Genomic DNA, 27,908 nt, shown 5'->3' on the forward strand with positions numbered 1-27,908 from the left:
CCCGCCAAAGCAGACAATTAGGAAAAGTCTTTTTTCCTCCCGTTCATTAGGCACCAAGGCCTTGTTTGTCCATAGTCCCGTCAGTGTGACACCGTCATCATCAGTGTGGAAATGAAGGGCCGACAAAAACCCAAGCCTGCTCCTTCACTTCAGCCCCACAGATTCCATTAGTCTACATAAACACAGTTTCTGAAAGTCATCAGACTCTTTGGCACCAAAACCCACAAGTCCTCGCTGCACTTTTATTTCATTTTACATCTTTAAAGAGACTTGGGAGCAAATTAAGATATGATGGATTGCAAAATACCCATGACGTGTTATGAAAACTGGAGCTATCATTAGACACAGAAGATAATTTGGATTGTATTGACAGTGCAAGGTAATGGATCCATCAAGTTACTAGAAATTCAAAGCAGTAACAAAAGAAAACAATGATTAATTAACGTGACAACAGAAAATTAAATGATGGCACTCCTCATTTTCTCTCATTTTAGAACGAAAAGTATATATTATATATGGTAAGTGTAATCCCCAGGCTGTGTACAAAAGATCTTGCGTTTCCTGCTGCCCTTTGCATTTCCTATGACGTTATTAGGGTTCGCATGGGTGCCAGTACAAACACGCACATATACACTGTAAGAAAGGAAAATACACAAGTACTACATACTGTGCACAGATTGTCAGCCTTTAAATCTCTATGTATTCTCCAAACCAGGGAGAACCCAACAGGAGGAAACACAAGGCAAGAAAATGGATGAAAGAAAGAAGAATTGGAGCATTTCTGTAATCTTGTCACTATGGTTTATGAGAGTTTTGGAAGAATGGGATTGTACATTCTTTACCTCTTCTTGCTTCTAAAAGGGATTTGTAAAAGAGTTGTAGATTAATGACCACATAGCACTAAAAATGCATCTAAAACTGAATTTTGGTGTTCAAATTAAAAACCATGAGCTAGACTTCATAAGTAGATAATTGAACTCTTTTTTTTCAGATAAAAAATGCAGTGCAAGCTACATATGGGAGCAGAAGCTGAAGTAAATGGAGGCTCTGGAGTGTTAATGTCGTGTCTCACTGTTTAGTCAAGTGCAGCTAAAGCAATGAGACTGCAGGCTGAAAGGAAGTTCACTTCGAGGTTCAGTTAGCCTTGCACAGACCTGTCCTACCTTCCTGGGAAACTTGACTAGATTCTGCACCAATGTCCTTGCAATGTCACAAACAGTGTGGACCAAATTACTTGATAGTAACATTTCTTTGCTCTTAAATAGATGGCTTAAAAACAAAAACAACAGAAACTGCAGCAATTACAAAAAAGAGAGGTTGAAATCGTAATGTACATCTGTACTTTGTCTGACAGGCTTTACGGTTCTTGGAGGACCCCTGCCAAAGCAAGAGACAGTCTGGAATGCACTGCACAGAATATAAAGTAAACTCTAGTACAATATTTGTACAGGAAAAGCAGATATATTTTTACTCTGAAGCCAAAGGCTTTATAGAAAGGATTTGCAAAGACCATTATTAAAAATAAACTTCTAAAAACAGCAATTCATTTTCCCCTTTCAGAATCAGAATCACTTTATTTGCCAAGTACGTTACATGTACAATTAACAGGATTGTCTTGCCATTGATTTGGTTTGTGCCATGCTCCTAAATATACGGACTTTTCCACATAATTAATTGCAAGGCTTTATGTTAGCCAGCATCTCAGTAATTCAAATGACTTTTAATGCTTCTAATTAAATTGCAGTCAAGTGATGCATTTGTCAGGGCTGTAGAGTGCTGGGTTGGTATGCAGAAGGACAGCAGGTGAGCTTGAGTGGATCAGATACAACAATCAAACTACCATTTAAAGCTGCAGCAGATATTCTATTAATATATAATATAATAACACATGTAATGGAGAATGGGTTTACTTTTCCTATGCATTCTCAAAAGAATGCAGAAGGACAGTTTCCAGAAGAATATTAAAATACTGTATAAAGAACCATAAAAATGCGAGAGATACCCAAGGAAGTATCTTACTGACAAAGACATAATGGGAGCTTACTATTGAGTACAGTGAACACAGAACACAAGACTCAGTGCTCTGACACAATGTGGATTTTATTATGTAGCATATGGACATCAAGATGTACACAAGACAAAGAAAAAAACTGAAACAGAAAATTGAGGGCATTAATTGAGCACTGTGCCATTTCTTTTAACTGATTTAATATATTTGTGACTTTGGATACTCAAATGAAATAAGATGAATTCCACAAAAAAAAAGCTTTCTTGTTTTTAAGAAGTGCTATAAATTCCTCAATGAAGACAGTCTAAGCCATTGAACGCCTAGTGAGTCACATGCTGTATAGATTTCTTTGGTATCTTGGCTCCTTCTCTAATGTATAATGGCCAAGGACATCAAAGCCGCTTCAGTATTTTACCAGCTGGAGGTAAAATCCCTCTGTAATCTTCTTTTTATAACTTTTTTGTGTTCCATCCTCAGCTAAATCTTTCAACTTCTTTAAAATACCAACAAACGATCCTCTCTTTTTAATACAGAAATAAGTCTTAAAACAAAATTTGAGTTTTTCTTTAACCAAAAATGAAGCAATTTTAGAAAAGCCTCTCCAGATTTGAAATATACATATACAGTATGGTGTCACCTACTCTGTATCACCATGGGTCTGGTCTGGTGAGGACATCTGGCACATATTCTGGGTGTACGAGGAGAATGATTTTCAGTCTGTCATATAAACACCTCCAACCTCCTTGTATGTAAGTAGTTCAGCACAGAGCATGTACTCTACTGGATGGTTTTCACTCCAGGTAGAAAGTGGACAGCCTTTCTACCCAGCTCAATAGGTAGCTCAATAGCTACAGTAGGTGGGACAGCAGCTCCAAAACTAGAAGAGCACACAAACATGCTAGAAAGTACAGTGCCCTGCCATATTAAAGTCATGTGTTAGAAAAGGAGACAATGCTATTGGAGCACTGAATGTAGTGAATATAAACAAGTACCTGGTGAATAGGTTTTGTACACCACACAGAAAGGATGGATTCACAACATGGGTATAATGTCAGTTTGTTTTTAGGATAAATAAGGATGCTCTTTTAAATTAGTTTAGCTCTGAATGGGTTTTTCAGTCATGTATAAGGCTGGCACCTCCATCTGGTTGTGCCCTAGTCTTGTTCTAAACACTTAACTGCACTAATTACTACTTGATTTAGGGGAAGGTACAGGTACTGGCATCATTTAGCCTGAAATGGAATGGGTACTTTTATAGCTCTTTATGGGCTTTATTCCTGCTGAATTAAACGTTCTAACAAAACAGTCCTGAGCTGAACACTTCTTAAAGACTAGAATTTTCAAATTTTCATTTTTTTGGGACCACACTACATCAAAAGAGAGGCTGGCAAGCATTCAAACACTGAAACAGCTAATTAACCACCAGCACTGTCTCATCTGGAGCTTTCAGAAAAACCATCAGCTTCACTTTTTGGGGTAAAAACATTCTGAAGCTAGTTCTGAGCCAATTCTACCGGCTCCTGAAAATGCTTTTTCATTTGAATTTAATTAAACATATAGTCACAATTACTAAAGGTCTGGTAATTCGGCAGCTCACACTGAGTATCAATGATGGTTTCTTTGATCCTGAGCTTTTATGTGCAGTCTTTAAATCCAATGCACAGAAGCAGAGCATGTGTGCTCCGACAGTTCTGACATATCAGGATATGCAAATTAGAATTGATATTTTCATATTAAAGAAGTTATCTTTAAAACGGTGTATTTGTTAATTGCTCTTACAGGAACAAATCTCCAACATGAGGATTACTACAAAAAGGTTACAAAACGTTTTTTGTAACTCTAAAACACTGGAGGTGCTAATGCAGCTTTGAACATGAAAAGTTCCTGTCTAAAGTAAAAACAAAACCTGGAAGTATTTGAGAAAATATCTCAGTTACCCTTTAGGTATTTATGAAAACACAATTTGCCCTGCATCCATAATGCGGTGTTGGGAGAAAAAATAGCACTGTTGAGCTCTCTGCTTTTGGAAGGGTGTAGTGGACACTCAATGAATGACAGAGGAGGTCTCATTATAAAACCAGCAGTTCCACATAAACTTCTCCAGATGGACCACCTGAGAGGAACAGCAGTAGGTCTTGCTCGTCTGTAGGATGTGTGCTGGCTACTGGGATGTCATTGTCCTGTACTGACAGGCAGGGGTGCTCAAGGCCAGACTGAATGAAAACCTGCTCCAGCACTGCTCGTTTGCAACACCAGTTTAATTCGGCACTGTGACAGAAAACTTCATCATGTTTACTTAAGCTTCCTTATGACTGCATTTGTTACACAGAAATTAACACAGTTGTAAAACAGCATCTCCTTCCTCATTTAGTTTCAGCCACTGAGAAAAACACCAATAAATACAAAACAAGAACCTAGGCCGGATCTGAATGTCTTTATAGAACTGACATTGTGCATCACTCAGACTTATGCAGCTAGAAGATGTTCTTTGACTGAAGCCTCTCTGATTTTAAACTAGCGTAAAGATGACCCACACACCAAATCAGTCGAAATCAAACATTCACTGTCCACGGGCGCTTTCTTTTGTATTTCTGGAATTGGTGCTCTCAACTATTATTCTTTCAAAATTATTTCCTTTTTCCATAAAAAATAACAAAAAGGAAAGCTAACAATATACCTTTAAAAAGCTATGTTCCCAAAGCAGGAAAAACAGTATTAACTGCTCCATAGTTTAAGAAGTGTTCTTTGCTCAAAATGATGCATTTTTTCATGTTTATACACTACTTATACAGTGCAGAAGACAAGTATTTTGAAACACAGTGGCAACAGGTAATGCATGTTCAAACACCTTGATTTAACATGCAGTAGTCTGCTTTACATTCATGTGATAGAGGTGCAAGCAGCATTTGTGTCCCAGCAGGGAGTGGGTCACTCAAATTAAAAAAAAACACAGATGGGTGACTGATGAGGAAAAAGGTGAAACCCTAAGGAGTTTCCACAGCTGAGATCAAGCTCAAAAAGGTTAACAAAAGCTCAAGTGCCAGCAGGCTGCCCTGTACTTGCCTGGGTCTGTGTGAACACAGCTGCCTCACTGAACCAGCTCCCCACTGACCAGGCTCACAGTAAGACTAGCAACACTTGAATCAATAGCCTGACCTATATGCATCATCAGAAGGAAAACATTATAATACTCATTGCAGAAACTATAGAAATCAAATTATTCTCTGATAAAAAGATGTGGGTCCATTAATTGCGAGTTGCAAAATTGGAACTGTGTTTCTTTATTACTTGTAATGTGAGATCACTGAAGGACGGGTTCGTGTGTCTATATATCTGCGAGAGATGATGTGGTCTGGGTATGTGGAGGTGCTGGCAGAGACCGAGAGAGAATGCAGTACATATTGGTGATGTACAGACAATACAATCCGTGTGGCTTCTTGTACAGGTGACAGACAATCGTGTGGCTTCCTCCTTGCCGTCCCTATGCCCTGTAGAGCAGAATCCTCTCTGCGCAGACCTGTCCCACCAGCCCAGCATACTGCTGCACATCCTTCTCGTCACTGGGGCCCTTGCGTTTCCTGGCATAGACAGCGTAAGGCATGACGGTCCTGCGGTGGAGCACCAGTGTCCGGCCCAGGTCCCTCAGCGCCCTCTCATCCACTGCAACACAAACAGTGCCCCGTCACCAGTGCTGCAGCTCCATTCACACTCCTCGCTGTACCACATCAAGTACCCACTTGGTGGTAGCACCTTATAAAAGCTATTTTTAAAAATAAAAATCTATTTTAGAAATTTTTGTAGCAGCTCTGAAAGCTGAATTCTATTTCCATTCCCTCATTTGGCTGAATACCACCCAATCCATTTTTTTGTCACCCCTGTCCCTAAATATTCCACACATCTGAGTAGACAGTTTATTAAAGTAGCATGGCAGAGAAAGCCATTGGGATTATCATGTGAAGAAATATTTATTAACTTCACATGATATGATACAATAATACTTTATTGTTTCATTTCTCTGAAAGTTGTTGCGCCTCCAAGTAGCTATGTTTTACACACAGAGAGACTTACAAAAACATACAAACAGTACATATAAACATTACTTTAAAAATAAATATAACATTACATAAAATACATCAACCCATTCAAAGTCATGATGTACCACTCCTACGCCACACAGGAATTCACACAGGTTGCCAGGACCAGTAAGATTACTTTCCCACAGTCACCCTAAGCCCTTATAAATGCACCTACCCCATCATTTATGCACCACTAATTGCACATGCTCATGAACCATTACTCCTTTATCGTGAAATCATTTGTAGAGTAGTTTGATCGACTGTGGAATAAAGGAGTTCCTCATTTTGTTGTGTCTGCAGTGAGGACTATAAAATGTATTTTTGAAGGCATCTGTTGGTATTCTTCATGAATAACATGAGAGGGGTTAGATGAGAAAATAACAGCTAGTCTCAACATACTCTTAATGTAAGCAATTTGAAAGCTCTGCTTAAGTGGCTGCCCCAGCTATCTCAGAACACATCCCCAAGAGTCTGGCCTTTTGTTGCACAGAAAAACTATTATGGCAGACATTCCATACTGCAGGGCACTTTGTACCACAGAACTGAAAGACATGGATAGACTCTGACTACTGGCACCAAAAACCCATAACCTGGAAAGAAAGAAGATTCACAGTTGTACTTTATTACAAATAAAGTCAACAGGTGCCAAGACAGATCTTGCCAGATATTTATAGGATGTAACTTGATTAATGAACTTATTATGAATTAGGACTGGGGAAGGATATTCATCCTGTTCAAGACGAAAGAAAGATAATTTATTCTGTTTTTCACCCACTTCTGTATTTCCATTTGTTCATTTGTTGAAAAACAGAGTCTTTAGAGACTCAGCATCATAGGATTAGGACCTGAACCATTTTTACATGCAGTTGATCACCATTTCAGACTTGTCATCGAAGGGTTTTGTTTTCAAAGGCTGATGTTGTTGATGACTTGTCTTATTATTAATTAACCCATTTATCTTTTCTTTATTAAAGAATACTGAAGCTCTGCACCTCCCCAAGCAGACTTCACTAAGGGGCGAACAGAGGACAAGAAACCGCAGCAGAGCCACAGAAACTGTGCAGCATCAATCTAACATGTTACATGTTTAATAAACGCACACGTCAAAGCTTAATTAAAAAGCAAGAGAAAAACGGGAAGCCTGATGCAGTTAATTTAAAATAACATGGATGGCAAAAAGGTACAGTCATGCCTGAATAATCTGCTCATAATTTTGCTCACATAGTTTGTCTGATGCTACATCCCACACTGTTCTCTAACTCTCCAGGGTCAAAGAGAACAACCTTCTACATAAATTATAGTTTCATGCTGAACAGAAGACAAAACTGATACCATAATGTAACAAAAACAAGCTGGGTGTCTATCCATTCTGAAAATCACCCACTGTTCTTCAAATATATACATTTCCTGAAATTGTTGTTGTGAATCTAATAAATCTCACTTAGTAGTTTCTCCCAGTCAGATGCCTGTAAAACTCATTTCACTGATCAAACAGGTTGCTAAACTATTAATTGCTTTGCTAGGGTGTACAATGTGACATGTGCTCCCTACTTGAATCCGACAGTCAGAGCCCTGCCACCCTAGAATCAATAAACTAGATGTGTATCTATCTAAACCACACATCAGACCTAGTCATGAAATTAGAAAAGTCACAATAAACATTATTCATGTCAACATTTCAAAATACAAAATGCAGGGCTGTCGAATATTACTGCTGGATCAAGTAGATTCTGAGGTCAACCACTGTGTGTTTTGTCATTGTACAACTCACAATTTAAGAAAAAAAATGTCATGTTGGAGGTATTGAAATACTAAATGCTGTCACTTCTACAAATGAAAGCTGCTTGCATATGACACAAGTGCTTCACACTTAGGTACAATGAATACAAACAGAAGGATCATCCATCTTTGCTATTGAGGACAACCAGTGCTCCTCCAGACTGCAGCAGTAAGATACAGTTACAGCTCACAGACAGCAAGTAAGACAAATGAGAAACAATGAAATATGATGCAAAACAAAGCAAAGAAGAACAAATGACAAAAAACAGTCTGCCTACATCACAGTTGCTGTGCAGCTGTAAACAAATGGTACTATAGTGGAGAAGCCAATTTTAAAGATGTTCTTTTTCAACATGGATTTTCTTTTGGGGGGTAAACACAGTACACTGCCACTTTCATTCCTTTCTGATGTAAACGAGACGCCAGCTACACTTGATATGATTATATGCAGTGCTTACAATCCTCCTTTGACAGCTTGGAAAACCAACGTTCCACATGGTTTTCAAAATCCTGAAGAGCACAGTGCATATTTATTTATCTGTTCTTTGTTTTCCAACTAATTCCCCAGCGGTTTGTGGCAACATCAGAGAACAGAACATTGGCAGGGCTGAAAAAATAATCTCGAGAATGCTGTGATCCTTCCTGAGTTTCCAGTGCGTGCTTTTCCACTGCAAATAACACACGAAAGGCAAAAGTGTACAGTGCTCGTCTCCAAACTGATCACAGTGAGGATCTGTGATTTCGCCACGCTGCAGTGAGAGATATAAAAGGGTAAACAGATAAGTGAACCCATGCAACCCATTTCACTGGAGGAAACTGGCACTTAACTGGCACTTGAGAATTGATGTCATTAAAGAACTGTTTAGTATTAAGGCTGTGGCAGGGAATTGTAAATTATGGTAATGGATGGCTCCTTATTTAAAACTACTGCAAAGAACTAAAATTAAATGACTCAAAGGATAAAAAGAAGCTCTTTCATTAGTTTTACTGCAAACATGTGCACCTGTGACTAACAAATGCTCCTTAGAGCTCTTCAAAGATATCCTAAGTCAAAAGTAAAAAACACAGTATGTTAATTAACACTATTAATATTACAGCACTACTGCAGTGCTGCAGGCAAAGCGCTTGCAAATAAAGTTGATAACCAGTTGAAAGAATGAGAATGTGCATAATCCAGTTGGGAATTAGTTTTTCTGGGGGAAATTCTGGATTCTAAAACCTGAAGCTAAATTTGTAATCCACTGTTCCAGTGTTCCTTAAAAAAATGAGCATGGTAAAACTGCTTTATTGATGCTAGCCTTTTAAAATTATACTAAATCCTGGTATTTTTTGCAGTGTCTACTGTATTAAATCACAGTGGTAAACCTGCACATGGGCATCAATCAAATTAAATGAGCATGAAGTGTATGGGGGAAAACACAGCACAATCTCATAATTATGTGGTAAATTCTCTAAAAGGGCTCCATCCATAGGAAGAATAAGGCTTAGCTTCAGAATAGCATAGAGACTTGGAAAGGACTGGCAATAGATACTCACTGGCACATGCTGGCTGTATGGTGTTGCAGTGGCAGTGGACAAATATTCATAAGCAACAAAATAATGAAACACCACAGGAGGGTGCATAAATCAGGAACACAAGAGCCTATCCCTCTCCATTTTATAGCATTCATTAGGATTGTACAGGATATCGCAAGAATCAGAATTGTACAAGACGTGCCCCATCCATGCAGAGTGGTTCTGGGATACATTCCATGGTGCCTGGAGTCTTACCAGGAATAAGCAGCTTTCTGGTAATGGATGCCTGGATATACTGCTTTTTGTTTCTGTAAAGTTGTTGATCTCTTAATAGACATAATAGAAAAATGTCCGTCTCCAGCACAAAAAATAAGCATTTTTATTACTTCTTACATGATTATAGCTTTAATGCATGTTTTTCCATTGTAGTGACCTTAACCTTGCCTTCTGATTACAGCTCTTAGTGAAAAGAGCCTAATAATATAACTGTGCCAAGTCTCTTTTTCTGCACCTTTTCTTTTTTTAATCCTCCAAGTTACAGGAATATGGGACTCCAGGGAAGTCCTCGGGAGAAGGTTTTCTACATTTATTGTTAACTGATTGAGAGAATGTATGATACACTCAGCACAATGACTCCATTAAGCCTACAGGGTGGTTTAGAGGTCTTGTTCCTGGCTAAAACACTGTATTCAAGTCCTCATTAGCACTCAGTAAAAACAAAGCTTAACTCCCTTAGGATAACTAAATAAGTATTTGCAGCACAACGCAAACTTTATTTACGCAATTTAAAATGAATCACACAAAAGCTAATGGTGTTTTCAAGAAAAGCAGGCGTTTGACTGCAGACAGAGCCTTCTATTCCCAAAGATGGACAGCAGATAGACCAAGTGCCAATACGCACCGACCCGTGCTTCTCAATAGACAGTGTAGCTTATATAGTTACCAGCTTGCACCTCTAACTTCTCCAAACTACACATATTTTGTTGAATACCTACATTTTCTGTACTATCTAGACTAGCAGTACCGTATTTGTACAGTATTTTTTTCCATACAACCTACCACTCATCACAGTTCCTGACCTGATGCCTCTGCCATATAAGATGCAGGGTAATTGTAGGGGCCATTTTTGAGGGGGAATATGAATTTTCTACACCACCAATTACAGTGTATATCTACATGAAACTGATGATGAAAGATAATGTACATCCATAGTTCAAATAAGCACTCCCAAACACTATTTGTCCAATTTTCTCTTCCAAACGACATATCTGTGTTGTAAATGTCAGTAGTTCAAGGAGGGAGCTGTGTCACCATGCGTAGGCTGCAAAGGAATAAGTAAAGGTTTACTCTATGCTGAAAAGAGAAGAAAAACAGAATGTTTCGGCTGTGGAGCCTTCTTCTGGTGTCAGCCTTTGCCCTCTCTACATCATACACAGGGCCCAGGCAGCGAATTTCATTCCTGTTCATTCTGCACTTAGTTTGTTATTGCTATACTGTGTCTGTCACTACTGCTTGCCTTTATAAGAGTAATTAGAGATTAAGCAATAGGCAATTCAGTAATTATGAAAAAAATGATGACAGCACAGAAATGCAACTGAAGATTATGTTTCAGATGCATTTTTAAATATAAATTTTGTTTTCTGTTTTCTGTTTTCTCTGTTTAGATTTCATTGAATGCAACTGTGCAGCCACATCTATCCTACACACCATGGTCCAGAGCACCCAGATGCCTACTGGCTTGGGATGTAGAGGCGATCAGAGCTGCCACAGGTGAATGTCCACCTTGCTGCTTGCTAATAATTTAAAAACAAAGTGTTTCAAGAAAGGCAAAACAAAAACAGATTGGGGCACTGAGCTCAGAAGAGGAATCAAATTATTATTGTTATGATTAGTGGGCTCCCTGTGAAGAGCCCATCTGGAGTCCAGCTGAGAGGACGACGATATAGACAATTTACTCTCTATCAAACACAGGGGGTCAAACTTCATTTACCATTCTTCAAATAGATCATTAACGCCTCCACACTCCCCTTTCGTTTTCAGGAAGGGCCGGCCACATGGACACCGAGCCCCCTTTTCCTTCCGGGCTTTCACTGAGCCATAATTGGCCAGCTGCATTCGTTTTCAGCCCAGCGCTGTAAACTGTAGAAAACCAAAGCACTCCATCAAAATCACATTAATACAAATTCTGAAATACTGGGGGAGGAGGGGAAAGTCACGCAGTTGGGAAAGCAAACCTGTCTGGGGTGTTTTTCTTAATCGGCAGCAAAATATTTTGCTCTACAAAGTTTCCATTGCCCTGCGAAAAGAAGCTGCTTGAAAGCCCTGAACGCTTTCTTTACTCTCTCGTGTTTTCCTCCTTACATGTCTCCATCCCCTGATGAATTCCCAGAGCTCCACAGCATGTTTTATTAAAGTTTCCCAATCAGCCCACAGCAGTTAATCTGTCACCTTTTTGATAAATTATTTCTTAACCCATTTATGAAGTTTATGGAGATTCTAAATGTGAAATTTAGAATCTTTTCTGTAGAATTTAACCTGCCAGCTCTGCACTCCAGGATCATCAATACTTGAAACATATGGGGCAGTATGAGGAAACTATAAATAACCACTTCACACACCACATGCTTGGGGGCGCTTGTAATACAGGCTGAGTAGGTGGGGATGAATCGGAAAGGAATCTTCGGGGAATTCCCTTCGGAGCAAGGCTTGTGCACCACCTCACACAGCACAGCAGGAATTTGTTGGTGCACATTAGGCCAACATGCAGAAGGAAAATAATATGGTGTGGATCCCAACCATTGTATCTCTGTGTAAAACTGAGTGACTCTGGTAATATTTTGTTTTTGTTGAGTATGAAATTGATTACTTGTTTGTATGAAGTAGATCAAAGCACATTCCTATCCACTCTTGGCAAAGAAGCGGCACGCATTTCTCTTATACCTTACACAGCATGATGAAGTTAATGTTCTGGTTTATTTACAAATCAGCTTACTAAGCATGTATCTTTGTGAGAGTGGGATTCTTTTTTGTTTCTCACTGAAAGGTTTAATCACATTCTGAACACGACGCAAGTTTCAGGTCAGACCAGGCATGTGGAGCTGTGGTGCAGACAGGGCCAACCCATACAGGATGTTTTCAAACCTCTCTCAGTCTCACTTCTTCCTCCAATGCAATGGGTTTCTCAGTCACAGCTCTCCAACCATTAAAAATACTCCAGTTTATAAATAAAATCAACCAAGTAAACCTGAGTATATTTCTAACCTACTATTTATAGCAGGTATTAATGAAACCCTGAAAGTCAGCTCAGAGTGTCAGCCATACATTCTACTTTGTTCCCTTAAAAATACGCAAGGGCTTTCTACTGGTTTTTTATTTTGTAAATCTAAAGCTATGCGTGCTGGCATTTGGCTTTTGAACAGACACATGGCACAGAGAGCATGGCAAGGAAAGATTACTCCCACCCCAACATGTTTTACATGTTAGCTGGTCTTTACAGGTCTGCCAATTAAAAAAAAAAATACTGGTTTAAACAGCTCTGATAACTTTGACCAAAAGCTTTTAGCTGCCCAATTAACTCTGCTGATAAGACAGAACAGGAGAACCAGAGGCAGAGCTCTGGTGAACACAAACATCCGCTCATAATATAAACGCTCTCATTCACCTCGGGCTCCAGGGGGCGGGCTGCCCTGGGACTCCATGACAACACCTCCTGCTTGTCTGCAGCTAAGGGGTAAGGACCCATGTCTGCTGGATGAAGTCTAGCAGGCCTGCAGCGCAATGAATGAAGGCTTTCAAAGCACATAGGCCTCAGAGAAGACCCTTACAACCGCACCATAGATCCAATGAATTTGATGATGTACAGAAAATAAATGCCTCCTATTTGAAATAGACAGCTAGTGTTACGTTCTTTTGCTCCGTGGTACAGAGAAGTGAGGTATTCTGCTGTTCCTCCACAAGCTACCAGGAAGACCGAAACATCAGAGAAGATTGCCTTTTTAATTACAGGGGCTTAAATCTGCAGCACTCATGGTGTTTACTGGGGATGTGTCTGACTCTGTGTGGAAGGGGGATATAATGGTTAAATCACACCCAGCAATTTTGTCATTACATAGAAGCAAACTGTCTGCTTAGGGTTTAAATTTAATGTGCTTCATTTCACATGTAGCAATTGTGATTAGGTTTGAGTTAGTAAATGTCTAACCTACTGCTCAATATCAAACACGTATACCTGGTCTAGAGAGCGGTTCCAGACTATTATCTCTCACTTATGAAGGGATGACAAGAGGAATGAATAGTGGCAATCGGATATTCTGACTGACACGCTGTGCTGCAGGCACACAGCACAGTCAGGCCAGATTCAGACAATGACAGGGAAAAGGCTAACTATGGGAGGACAAAAATTGGTTTTATCATGACATAAAGACTCCTGATGGAAGAGCCATCAATGCTGTAAAGTACAAGTGAGGAGCCTTCAGTGCACTTCAAGATAGTAGTGAGTTCAGATCTAAACTAAACTTTATAATGAGCAAATACATAAATACATCCATTATTAGAAACCTTCTTTTACTGGTGAGGTTTACAGCAACCTGCTGAATATCCTGGATGGATATGGTGTAAGGTGACACTGAGAGCTGCGAAGTCCATTGCAAATCAACACAGAAAGGTGTAATTTAGAAAAGCCTAAAAAAGCCTATCCAGTCTTATTAGATTGATTAAATACTATGTGATTAATACTAAATAGGAAAATATCAAATGTTCTTTCTACAAGGTTCAAGTGCAAATGTAAAGAGATATTTAATAGCTATTAAAGCTAGTTAAAAAGAAGACTCTTGCAAAGGTTTCGGCCCCAGTTATTTAAGAAACCCCGATTTTTTCCCAGCCTGCCTGACGCAAGTTTCAGATTTCTTTTTTGACTCTGACAAAATAGTCACACTAATCTGCTCAAGCTGAGTATCACTTCATTATAACTGCGGTAGGAAGTGTTACTGGCGTGGCCCCCTAAAAATGACACTGCTTTAATACATACATGTATAATATATTGGAGTCCTTCCCTGAGCCTCAGCTTGTGGTAATAAGCTAAAGTCTTGTTGTCCTTCTCCCTTTTTTACTTCCCAACCCCTTCTGGTTGCATTCCTCCTCTGCAGTTGAATATAAGCAGCTCTGGAAAGGAAAGTCGCAGCTGGGGTCTGACGAGTTAATACAGCCCTACAAAGACTGTTTGTCGAAAGAAGCACTCCCAGAGAAGGTCCCCCACGGAGCCTCTTTTCAGCCAACACTGACATTGTCCAGTGCCACCTCCTGTCCTTTTCCCTCCAACAGCAGCTCGGCCCATTCTGAGAGCCTAATCACGCAGAAAACCGCCTGACAGAGGCTTAGCACACAATCCCTCCACTCACCCAGCTCCATGAGCAATCCTTCTCTTTTTGTTAAAATGTGCTTTTTTCTCCAGCAGAAAAAAAAATATGCAGCTTTCCTTCAGGGAATTATAACTAGTAACAAGGGGAAAGGCAGACTAAAAACTACAAAACTGTTGTTCCAGGCCATCCCACTGTTTAATCAGTTGGGTCACTACAAGGGAGCATTAAGATGATTTTGACTAAAAGTGTATAACATTAATAACAATGATAATAAAAGTGAATACTGACAACATAAACATCAAGTGTTGCCTGTAGTACTGATGGCATGTGTAACTACTTTGACGAAACATTCTGCAAGCTACAGGCCTCAAAAGACCTTGGTGATAATTGATGCAAAGGGTAAGCAGAGCTCCCTGCATATTGAGGCTGGATGATGGCCAGCCACAGCCAATCGCCTGTACTGGAGACCTCAAGCTTGTTGTTTTAGATAAATCCGAGTAGAGAAGTATTGAGTTAATTATTTAAAACTACATACAGTATTTACCTTCAGCAGTACAAATTGTTCCAAAACCTGCATCTTGTAAAGCCTGAAATAGATCGATCTGTCAGACTCTGGGCTTTATTTCCATTCCGAGGTTGTTCTCCTTTCAGAATGTAGCGAGTTCAGTTCATTCACCGCCTTTGGCTGCAGATGATTAGAGGGTCATAGAACCAATGACTCCACCAGGCACCAGGCACTAACTCCTTCACAGCTATACATCTACTAAAAACAAACAAACCACTACAAATGGTTCCCTCTGACTGGCAGCCTCTGTGCCCAAGCCACAGAACTGCGAGCTAATCCCACCTCTTTCATCTCCTGAACATTAAGTCTGCAGATTTCAGCAGAATACCAAAAATGCCTCCATGCATACTTGAGCTCCAAGAATAACAAACACAACACAGGCACCAAGAGAGAATAACAAAACTCAGACCACGTCTTTGCAAGCAGAGCTGCCAGTTCCAAGCCAAGTGAGACCCCAGGTCTTCCGAGCCTGGCATTCCCAGACTCGAAAATACCGTATCTCTTTATGAACTGAAGTACAAACACTGAACTTTATAATGTCGTCCCCAGCATTAAGAAACGATGATGAAGTAGATCTGTAGTACCTCTCCTGAGGTGGTTTGAAAAACCCTGCATGGAACATGTTCTTTATATTATACCTAAACTGTGGTTTTCTGTGATGGCAAATGCCAAGACTAGTACTGCACTGCACTGAATTATCTACCAGCTGTTTTTGCTTTCACCCATTTTCTGGCACACGTCAAAGATAAGCTTTTCCATCCACTTGTTTTATATAAGGCTAAGTAAAGAAAAATGGACCAGTGCACTTCACTTTATTGCTATAAAACACAACAAGAACAAGAAAAAGGAGTAAAAAGAGAAAGCTAAGGAGCAGCAGGGGCCATCCTTTATTCTTTGAGTTCCAGTTAATAAAGTGCTTTTCTTGGGCTGTTTACCTTTAAGAGGCACTACCTCCAAGTATGATCTCATGATGATGAACTTTGAAAAATCACTGATTAATGCTTTTCAAGATTTCAGCATTTACAAGGACCTTTGTAGTGTGAATCAGCTCTCACATCTATTGTTAAAATCACTGATCCCGACTTAGGATGTAAACATTGATGTTAATGAAAGAAGCTAGTATAGTAAATCGCCAAAAGGATCAATCACAATCTATTGGTCAGCAAATAAGCAAGAGCTAACTGGACAGAAAGCAAATATTCTGATCACCATTCTTCTGTAAAGGCTGTTTCACATGCACAGTGAATTTAATTACATGCAGCTGTGTATTGTATGATTACAGTTACTGATAATCAATCCATCTATTTTCAATAAACACTATGTCCAATAAAGGATTACAGGGAGCTGGAGGCAGACAACAGGCACATGGCAGATATATACTATGGATGGGACATGAGCAAATTGCAGGGCGGGCATCCACACATGCTTACAGAACAGAATTTAGAGAGACAAGTACCAAAGACAGCACGTCATTGTATTATGGGAGGAAACTGGAACACAAAACTCCTTAATTCACGGGGCAGAAATCGCACCCAAGTCTGGAATTGAACCCAGGACCAAAGAGCTGTGAGGTAGTAGAGCTAAGTATCACACTACTGTGTTGTCCCTTAATAACAATAATATTGAAAACTTATGCTCATCCTGAACTGTTAGAAAACAAAGATCAGCATTCCTTCTCTCAGAACCTAATTGTGCTAGACAGCAAAATGTGCAAGCTCAAAATCAAATTTTTACCTCTAGTTTTCAGTATTACTGAATGAGATGGCTACATTTTGATGAAAGTACTGAATAATCACCTCTGACTTTATGTTTCCTTAAATGAAGAACATCCTTCCTGAACCTCCATCAGAACACTGAATCTAAAGGGTTTAGTTGTGGAAGCCAGTCAACCGATAATGGGCTAGGCATTTAAGCCACACAGAGAGTGGTACAATCGGGATGAAAAGTCATTTGGTCCGGATTACATAACAAAGCAAGGTGCAGTCATGATCACAGTATGCTTTAAACACATCTGACTCATCATTACCAAATACTGTACTTAAGTATTAGGCTACACTTCTCTCAGAGACAACCTACAATCTGCCTGAACCCGAAAAGCATGTAGCCAATTCACTCTCTCTAATCCCTTAAAACCACTTTAGTCATGCAGGGAAAACCCTAATCTACAGTGAAGGCAGAGACCTGGGGCTGACAATGCCATAGTACAGTGGAGATGTGAAGCATTAAGAGCGAAATGTCTCTCTCCAGTGTTGGCTAGAAACTGCATCAAAATGTATTTTTAGACTTGTATTTTTTGATTTTTAGAAAACATAATATATAAAGTCATCATAACCTTGCCTAACATTGCTGTACAATAATTTACTCTATTGTTCACATAAAGACAAATCAGCAAGGACACTGAAAAAAATAGGCTAGACTGCAGCAAGAGGACTGACCTACAGAACAGGCAGAAGTGTACGTAACTTTAGTTTACGACAAAAGGTGAATTTAGGGAGGCTTGAATGAAGCCTTAATTCTCTGGTGCTCTGTCAACACTCGCCACAATAAGAATGTCAACCATTCCATCCTTACTTGAACAACATGCCTCCATGTCCACTGTAAAACTGTTTCAGCTCAGACAACACCGTGATATAAACCCACTACACCTTAGAAATGTTCTTTTGATTTGCAAGACAAAGATCTGAAAAATAATAATGCATTGTTACCACCTTATACACCTCTATTTTGCTGCAGTGTAATATGATAAACACTCTAGTACTAACAGAGATAGCATCCCTTTTGAGATGCAATCTTTCATCTACCCATATCCATTTATAGAGTGTTAACATCTCGAAGAATGAAGGCTAAATAGTAACTTTGCTGTGTCAGCCAGGGTGCCCTTAAAAAAAGAGAGTTACTTTTCAGAGGCCTTCCATGATAACACCCTGAGTTTCAAATCTGCAATATCTGGTCAACCTGTTTCATTAATACATACCTAATAAAGACGTGGACTACAAGTCTGTCCTTCCCAAAAACTTCACTTTTCAAAATGAATGTTTCCTTTTCAATGAGTCCAAGTCCAGAGTGCATAAGCATGGTTACCTTGTGGGTGTGGGTACAGACATTAAAAATCTAAAGATACCTGAGCCAAGACAGAGGATGCTGAAGCACACCAAGCCAAGGTTTTCACTTTTTGTTCAAAACATCCTGACACTGGTGAAGCCCTGCCAGTAGTGCCACTCACCAAGAATCTCCAGAAGACAGTGGCATAATGACACAGCCCAGACTCTAGAATTCCAGGCTGCATCCTAAAAGCTGACTGCAGGTCATTACAGTATGAGTCACTGCTTGATCTCCATGTCCAGCAGACTGGATTCTGATCTTGAAGACACAGCAACAGCTGGTGGAGCAGCCATAACACATCATAGCAAAGTATTGTCTTCAACTTTAGTACACAGCCAAAAATAAACACAAGAGCACTAAACAGTTGACACACGCATTATTGTATATATTGTGTAAGACCCATCTGACAAAGAGGATTGAGTTCTGATTTATGCAGTTTAGCTATTTCCAGGATTCTCCTTACAACTTTCGGACAGCAGGCTGCAAACAATCAGCCATCGTAATTGGGTTTGCGCAAACAATCATATTGAACTTGGAATTGAACTTCGGTTTCCATATGTGAATCATGGCTATTTCCTACTGTGCCATCCACTTCCCAGAACTTATATTAAAAGAAGGAAAAAAAATGAAAGAAAATCCATAATAAACAGTATTGAGTTTTCATTCACTACATTTTTTCTTTTACACATCCGACTTCAATCAACCCACCTATTGGCAATTGTTCTTTCTGAACTTCAGAAACAATTATGAGACTGTATTTACCATCAGATTAAGGTTTTTCTGTTTAGACTACATGTAACTGCAGAAATGTAAAGATATACGTTACTTACATAACATCCACAAACAGATCTACAACACACACAGGGCACGATAAGGCTTGGCGCTGGCAGGAAAGTAGACTTGTGTTCAGAAATGGAAAAGTGGTTTTCTAAAAGCCAAACATCCGATCTTTGAGGCCTTAACCCAGGCATAGTACCTGGGTCCACAAGTCAAGAGGTTTCTCAGCCGAGGGATTTCTGACAGTGTTGTCAGTGTTGCTTCTGTTTTCTAACAGAGCTATTAAACAGTGTTGTCTCCGTGGCAGCTTGGTCAAAGGAGGAGAGGTTCCGATGAAAGAATATGGAAGGGGTTGTTGATCAATACCTCCCGACCTTCTTTTCCACCTTCACTCCCATCCTCAATCCCCATACCCCCCATGCGAATGGCGACTACAGACAGGCACTTCCAAAATTCGCAGTCTTCAAGGCTATAAGGTACTTTTCAATTAGCAACTGGTTAAGACCTAAACACAAAGGTGATTTAACATCATAACCAAATGATTTCAATTAAGTAATTAGGATCAGATGTGAAATGAAAACCAGTGCACCCTGAGGCCCTCGAGGAGACAAGCTGCCACTCACCCTTCCCTTTCCCCACCTTTCTCTTTCCTTACATCCTTCCCTTTTCTCTTTTAGTGTCCTCTCTGCCTCCCATCCGACTTCGACCCCTCTAGCCCCCAGCATATCCTCCCTCCCAGATTCCCCCTTTTGCCACACTACCACCCAGCTGCCCCTCCGTGCGAGGCTCAGAAAGATACCTGCTGCGGGGTCTTCGTGGAAACGGCTGTATCGGCTGTGATCCAGCCTGGGCAGACAGCGCTCGATGGGGACCCAGACGAACGTCTCTGGACACAGCAAGTCGGAGGGCCGGTACTGACCCTGAGATGGAGAGACAGACGGGAAGGTTAAACAACAGCATGCTGGACTGCAGGGGCCCCTGAGCCTGCGCTGGGCAAGGAACTGGATTCAATCACCAATCTAAACAAAACCAAGCCAGAATGATTATACTGTAAACACTAAATGACCTTGGCAGGCATTTCTGCACCATTTCAGAAATATAAGTAGGTTCAGCCTGTAAGGATCTGAAAACGGAATATGAGACTGTTGCTAAACTGTTAAAGATGTAGCAGTGCTCCTCTTGGGCTGACCCCTCCCCCACAAACCTACTAAAGATTTTGTCTACATTTAAATGATTTAAATGAGGTTCAGGCATAAGGCCCCAAATCGAGGGAAAAAACAGGTTAAATAATACTGTTTGGATAAACATTTTCTTTGCCTGGTGGAAACTGCATCATTTACTTCATCATTAACATCAAGTGTGTAAATAAAACTTATTATAATATATATGACACCCGAAGAAAGCTCCACAGCTGAAACGTTGTTTCCCTTCTTCTCTTTTCAGCATGGAATAAGCCTTTAATTTGTTCCCTTGCTGCCTACGCACGCTGACGCAGCTACCTACAGTACTTGAACTATTATTTTTTAAATATAGTTTATTAATATTCATATATCTTTAAAAAATATTATAGATACTGCAAAAAAGTTCTGGTATTAGAAAGAAGCCTAGGTGCACCCTTAACCAGAGATTAGGTGTTTAAAATAGTCTTATAGGCTTTACACCCAAAATAACTATGCTGAGACCTTCTTAAATTATAACAAAACCCATCAGACAAAAATGAACAAAGAACTTAGACCTTTGAAATAAGCCACCCTTTCTAAAATATAAAGTCCTGTGCCCTGTTTCTCTGTGATAATACAAACTTTTGACTTCTGTTTGGACTGACAGAAAACATGAAAAACTCAAAAAAGCACATGGTCCTCAGTCTGCTTCTCAAGCTCATCATTGCAGCTGAAGGTACTTCACAATTAAAACAGAGGATCACCATTAAGGAAACTCCAGTGTTTACTGGCACAGCTCACTCCCATTCCACAGACATACATAAGAGTTACAGTGCGTCAATTTATTTTCAAATCACATGTAATCGTGTTTATTTCACAAGCAAATCTGAGAATTTCAGCACCAACAGCATGACTACAAAGAAAAAAATGTGTCAAACACAAGCAACATACTTGTGATGAGAAATGCAGACCTTAGCTCTCCATGTGGAACATTTGGTACAGTGTAGAAAGTAACCAGTAACCAAGGTTGAACTTTTTTCTTCTGTATTAACAAATGTTCATACCTGTTTAAGAGATTGTATGATTGAGTATGTGAACCAGCAACATTTTCTTTCATACTAGAATTTAAAGAGTGATTAAGAAAGCTTAACTTAAATATTTTTAACTTCATTTATTATGATGCAATGAAATCATAGCACTTTCAATTTGTCACTACCCTCCAATGAAAATATAAACACTCTCTGTTTATATAACAAGCACGGTGTAACAGAACTCGTTAAGAAATGGATCAGAAATATTAAATTTAACTGCAAAAACATAGGAAAACATGATAAAAACACCAGCAAGTGAGGTGGAATTTGTGTACATGCAGATAAGATAAGATACTGGTAATATGAACAGGATAGAGAAATAGAAAATTACTCTTTAGAAAGAATCTCTTTTACTCACCAAAAGCTACTTTTGCATTTCTCACCTTAGGGGATATATAAAATGTATAAAACTTAAAGCATGGCTAAAATTTTAAAGAAAGAAAATACATTATATATTAGTATTGCATGGTTTAGCCCCTTTAACCTTAAAAAAATCATTTATAATTTTGTGAATAATAAACATTATTTCATGACTGAAAAATGCTGTAATGTGATGTGATGCTGACAGGGCAGTGAAAGGTGGAATCGTTAACACAATGTAAAAACAAGGGGAAAAATAGCTTTTTAGGGTTTGATGAGAGAAAAGGACTGAGCTAGCCTTCTCCGAACACCATGTCACCCAGGACTGCAGTAACGGGTTGGGGCTTCACTCAACATCTGGGAGCTGTGCAGGAGATTAACACCCTGGAACCAAACCACAGCCTCACTGAAGCAGCCTGTCCAGGATCTTCATTTCAGATTAGATAATAGGCGCTGTCGCAACTCAGGACCCCTGACCTGGTGGTTCATTGGTTTGTATAGGGAAAATAAAACCCTCAAAAAACATGAAACAAAATGTAAAGCCCTTTCCTCATGTGAATAATCCTTCCCTCACTTTGTCCATGGTTGGACAGACACTGTCCACGTGAATGACGGGCCAACTGGCTGCTGATCGCAAGCCTCATTTTGTGTGGTGTTGCAGAAGAACTTCTGAAAGAGCACAGATTCATGCCGACACCTTGGTACAGATAGGAAGGGTGTAGCGCAGTAAATCTGATTGCTGTTAAATGGTATCTGATGTCCTATCTACACCTACACTGTCTTCGAAAGCACCCGCATTTGAACAGAGGGCCATGCCTACCTGTTGCTGAATGAAATGTAGTGCGACCCTCGCCTCTTTCTTACCTCCTCAGACAAAGCCCCAAGGCAACATGCTTCTCCCCTTTCCAGTTCATGTAAAAGCAATTAGTTAAGAGCATAAATTGTAGCTATGTTGAAGAGCTGGAATCCCATGAAAATGAACACCTAGTTTTTTTACACTCTTAAAATTCTTGTTTGTGCAGACGTAGTGTACCTCCTTCTTGAGAGTTTATAGCTCGATAAACAAAACCTTGAATGCCCAGGCCAATTAGAAAAAGCAGAAAAATGGTAAAATGTAGAATACGGGGGGTAGCCAAAATGGAATACATATTAAGGAAAGTGATCGTTTTTTTTGCTTTACTGAGACCTTGTTAAAATGATCTGGGTTATCCATAATGATAGCATTAAATAGGACATTCCAATGTATCTGCTCCAGAGTTTTCAGCATGAGTGGTAATTAGTGTACTCGGGAGACTGTGGCTCCATGTAAAATAACTCTGGTGCTGCACTGCTTCCAGGAGTTTTATCAGCGTGCTGGAGCCACAGGCTTGGAATTTGACAGTCTGCTGCATTGCAGCTATTCCCTCTCTTTCACAACTTCCTCACTTATCTCCCATCCTGTGGCTGTAACTGCAAGCCAGTGCTCCAGCATTAACCCAGCTTTAACTGTGGTTACATGGATGCAGCTAAACCAGGCTCAAGGCACAAAACCCATTTAGCTTATTAAAGAGGGGAAACCTCAACTGACTGACCACTGACCTGACATATAATGAGTCACTGAGCTCTGTAACAACACTTATTGACAATAAGGCGAATGGAAAGGCTGTTGTTCAGGAGAACAATTTAGATCAAGAATATTTGTAATAAGTAAAACATTAAAACAGTATGAACAGGACAGAGAAATGTCTTTCTTAAAAAAAGAAATGTGTTAAACGGGTCTACTGGTACTACACAATGGTCAGTTACTGGTGACAGAAAGGGAATTCAGAACAGCTCTGAAATGAATGAAAGTGCAGTAACTGCATAAACAAACACTCTAACATGGGACAGAGGTTTCTAGCAGACATTAAAGTTCTTCATCGTTCAGCCTTCACCCTTGGTGTATTTGTGTATTTGTTCCTATGTATCTCACAAACACTTGGGTAGGTGATTTTCTTGTACACAGCAAATGTACAATTTTTGTGAGTGCATATATAAATCTTTTTAAGACTGAGTACATGCTTCAATGCCATGTTTTAAATTCTGCTTAAGAAAACATTCCAACTAGCAGATCTGATCAATCTTTCAGAGGCCTTTCAAGCAGAAAACAAGGATAAAAAAGCAGGATCGTATCTGGTCTTCTGGGTCCGGGGGTGAACAGGGTCAGGCATGATTCACTTTCACACCAGCGCTGTCAAGGAGCAAGGCCACATTTCTGCTCTGACAGAGTAATAAACAAGTTCAGTTTATTTAGTCTCCTCTTACAGGGCCATGTTTTTCTTCATCTAGCATCAGAGCTTGTGTTGATGGACCAAGTGAGTTTATAAGCTCAGACACAGTAGAGTTTATTGAGGGTCTAAGAGAAGCCCCAGTAACAGACATGAACAGGACAAACATACTAAAATAGGCAGACATTAATGTGCACAAACAGACAGAGACACATACACTGATTCAAAACACACAATGAACAATAGCATGTTCATAGCAAAAGAAATATCTACACAGTCTGGGAATTGTTCTGGCCAGGGAAGGTGATGGAAGTCAATCTCATGATCTTGAAATAATCTACATATCCACTGTTCCTAATATTGTGGCCAGTAAGTGATTATGAATATATGTACAATTTTTCCCCAATATACACACTAGTACTGACATTTCACCTTTATTTTCCAAAACATATGGGATTGTTTCAGCTGAATCACTAACAGGTTAATTATGTACAAATATTTTTATTGTGTCATGTTACACTAGCATGCAAAGGTTAGTTCTTAAATCTTGAATTACAGGTCAACATTAAAGAAAGCCTTTATTTTTTTCTCAAAGCCTAAAAAAAGCCCTGATATAGTCAAAGAATAGAAAAAGACACAACCAAATCTTGAAGAAATAGAGCTGAAACCCTGTATGCAATGTGATATAGGGAACTACACCTCCCCTGCTCACCACAACCGTCAGGGGCCAGAACACCAGATGTTTACCCAGTTGTGAGGAGTCCTGATGGCTTTTAATTGTTTATTTAAAACAGACAGCAAGGAGAAATTAAAATCAAACAAATACTATTTCTCCAAACATTGCACTGTAGGTGGTCTTGTCCAGTAAAAACAAATTGTGCAGAACTATTTCTGTCAACTTCTGGTGCAAAGGGGAAATATTTATTTAAGTTATAATTTTCAGAAACTGAAATTATGGGATGCTTGATAGCCAGACTGGTGTTTACAGTCAGTGACAGTTCAAAAAGTTTATGTGAATGTGTTAATACACACGGGATGTGAACAATAGCTCATTAATACTAATGGGAAACAATCAAGCTGCTGATGTCTCAGGAAGAGAGAAGATCTTTGTGCATAGCAAGGCTCCTTACAAAGCTCAATTCACTTTGCTTTCTTGTTCCTACAAGCCAACGAGCTGCAGACTTATCTGATGTTGCAGGGTTATATGACCTTACAGGATCAGTGAAGTATGCAAAGAAAAAAGTATGCTTTTTAAAGACGTCATTTTCAAAACATGCTATAAAAATGATGACAGATTTAAATAAACAATATTTTTTGCCCTCCTTTTTTTAAAAGCAAGGCTTTTCATTTAATGTTTTAATTTTTCTTGCATGCTGGCTGCAGTCTCTCACTGCAGTGTCTTCTCCCTGCAGTAATGGAAGAGCTCCTGTGCGCAGATGTACATCTACTTGACCTGGAACATGCCTTTTGCAAATGAACCTACTAGGAAAATTTATTTTTTAAAAATGTATACAGCATTAAAGAATTTGAATATTGTAACCCTGTGTCTGAGAAATTCAAGACAAAATCAACACCACCAGTTGTTGGGCTGTTACACCAGCTCTATTAGCTTAGACGCCTAACAAGTCTTCCTGTTTTCACCTCCTGGTGAGTTCCTAATTACCCAATAATACCAATTGTTTGGTTAACTTACTTTTTTAAGGCTGTAGAGATCTGATGTTTTTAGGGGAGTCCAGGGCCAGAGAGTTGTATGTGTACTGATGGCATGGATCCCTGGTCATGAGAAGTCCTTTTATCTTGCTAGTCAGAATTCGGAATGTGGCTAAGCCTCTTTGATCATGCAAGGACTTTGCCCATGAGTTGCTGAAGTATGTTGTGGGGTAATCCCCTACTGGCTAGATATCCCTTAACAAGAAGTGTCACCTTGGCTCACTGGATCTTATGAAGCTGCCTGCAAACTAAAAATTCAATATCTAGTGCTCTGTAACGTCTCTGCATCTGTGATTAAAGGGTTTTGACTCTCTATGTAGATAGGAAGGACCTCCTCTAGAGGAAACATGGACTTCTGTAAAATAGTCCTTTTGTGCATTATTTGAAAAAGAGGACAAAAATGACAAACTCTTATTAATGAAACACTGCCAAAATCTCTCACTGTTCTGGAATATCTGTCAATGGTAATACATAGCTGTAGTATTAACCTTCAGGAATTCTTTGTTACATAAATGTGGGCAAGCTGCAGCTTCATGCAAGTCTGGTGAGGAGACAGCCTGAATAGCTGCGTCATGTGTATCCAGTCAGAGATGCCAAGCACCCTGCTAGCAACAACCAAGACACCAAGCTGGCCGGGATAACCATGCTCCAAAATCAAAAAGAATGTCAGGGCTTGGAAGCCATAGGTGCATCCCAGGCACTACTGCTTAGTGTCACGGCCAACATCACAAGGCTCTCTCACAATGCCTGACTGAGCCTCTTTCTGCACCATGCCCTCTCACAGCATCTAAGGCTAAGGCCTTTGGATTACTTGCCATAAAGTCTACATTCTGCTGACACCTGCATTGTAACTACCTAAAAAATCCCAGTTCAAACAATGAGAGGGCAAGAAAGTCTGGAAAAAAAGTTCAACAAAAAGAGTCATTCTAAGCTGCAACAACCACCCACCTAACACAGAGCAAGTCTAATCCTGAACTTGCTGTACGGTTCCTCACAAGTTTTTACCTGCCACTAAGGCTCCAGCAAATACCTGAAGATTTGTACAAGAAAGGCACCGTTGTGAGAAACAAGTTGGCAGTACAAACTATCACAACACAGCCCCAGTCATGCTTTGTAACAAGCTCAATTTGCTCAGAAACACTGCTGACAGGGGCATTATCGTGGCGCCTCAGTGACTTAAATCACATTATTATGTACTTGTCATGTTGTGAAAACAAGGCCGTACCCTAAATTATTCCCAGCTTCCCAAACTTGATTCACAGATGATGGATAATGTGCTATCATGATAGATATGTCACAGGCTAAGAATTGCTCTCTCGCATCAATTAACGGTATAGTCCACAGGAATGTGTCAGGCCAATCTGCTTGCCCAGAGGAAAAACAAGATCTAATCTTTCTTTATTTTTGTCTTATTTCAGTGTTAAACCCTCTTTTGCTCCTCTGGCTGGAGAGGCTGGTTCCAAAAAGGCCTAGCCAGGGGGTAGAGAAAAGAGCCAGAGACCACTGTGTGTCCTCACACTACCCGCAGAGAGGAGGTGAAGTTTGAATACTTATCCCACGAACACTAACCCAGAAAATATAAAATGATAAAGCGTTCCAGCTTCTAGTTTGTCCTGCACTTCACCCACTCACTGCTGTGCCAGGTGCGTGTCAGCGGTTGGTCACTGCCCTGTGAATTACGGTGGAAGGAGAATGTGAAGATTCTGGGTCCAACACCATCAAACACCTGGCAGAAGTTCCAGAAAGAATCTCTCTTGCTCTGCAACATGTCAGGCCCTGCTGCATGATTTTTCTAAAGACTTTTAGACTAGTCCAAAGAAGGGGTGCAACAGGCCTACTCTTTTAAAATAAGGGAATATAGGACAAAGCAAGACGTGAAACACCTTTCTCATGTGGCTGTTGTCTTATCAGTTGAAGACTCTTATCTGGTGCTTTTTTAAGAATCTCAAGGAATCTGCACTGTATATTTTTATTCAGATATTCTTGATTCTTGATGTTACCAGGGAAATGAGAATCTGGCATATAACTACGGATGAGTGACTTCGAAATTTATTCTAATGAACACATACGAGTTGAATTTCCAGCACCAACACCTTAAGTTAAAGTCTTTAAGCCATTAATAATAAATACTGTTTCCATTGTTTTGTTTTATTTTGTTCTAG

General features: G+C 39.7%; 1 protein-coding gene across 4 annotated transcripts in view; it reads right to left on the bottom strand.

Moving 5' to 3' along the window:
- Nucleotides 1–2,082: 2,082 nt before the first annotated feature.
- The window catches only part of ate1 (arginyltransferase 1), a 96,669-nt gene continuing 70,843 nt past the window's right edge, over nt 2,083–27,908 (bottom strand). For all 4 annotated transcript variants that reach the window (XM_088635255.1, XM_088635258.1, XM_088635257.1 and 1 more), the window contains 2 exons: nt 19,979–20,099; nt 2,083–5,668 (listed from right to left, as the gene is read on the bottom strand). In XM_088635255.1, coding sequence (XP_088491381.1) covers nt 5,490–5,668; nt 19,979–20,099 — 300 coding nt within the window. In that variant the 3' untranslated portion in view covers nt 2,083–5,489. The remainder of the gene's footprint in view (nt 5,669–19,978; nt 20,100–27,908) is intronic.

The sequence above is a fragment of the Lepisosteus platostomus genome, chromosome 6 (genome assembly GCF_059453375.1).
Source record: "Lepisosteus platostomus isolate fLepPlt1 chromosome 6, fLepPlt1.hap1, whole genome shotgun sequence".
In the NCBI taxonomy this organism is placed as follows: domain Eukaryota; kingdom Metazoa; phylum Chordata; class Actinopteri; order Semionotiformes; family Lepisosteidae; genus Lepisosteus; species Lepisosteus platostomus.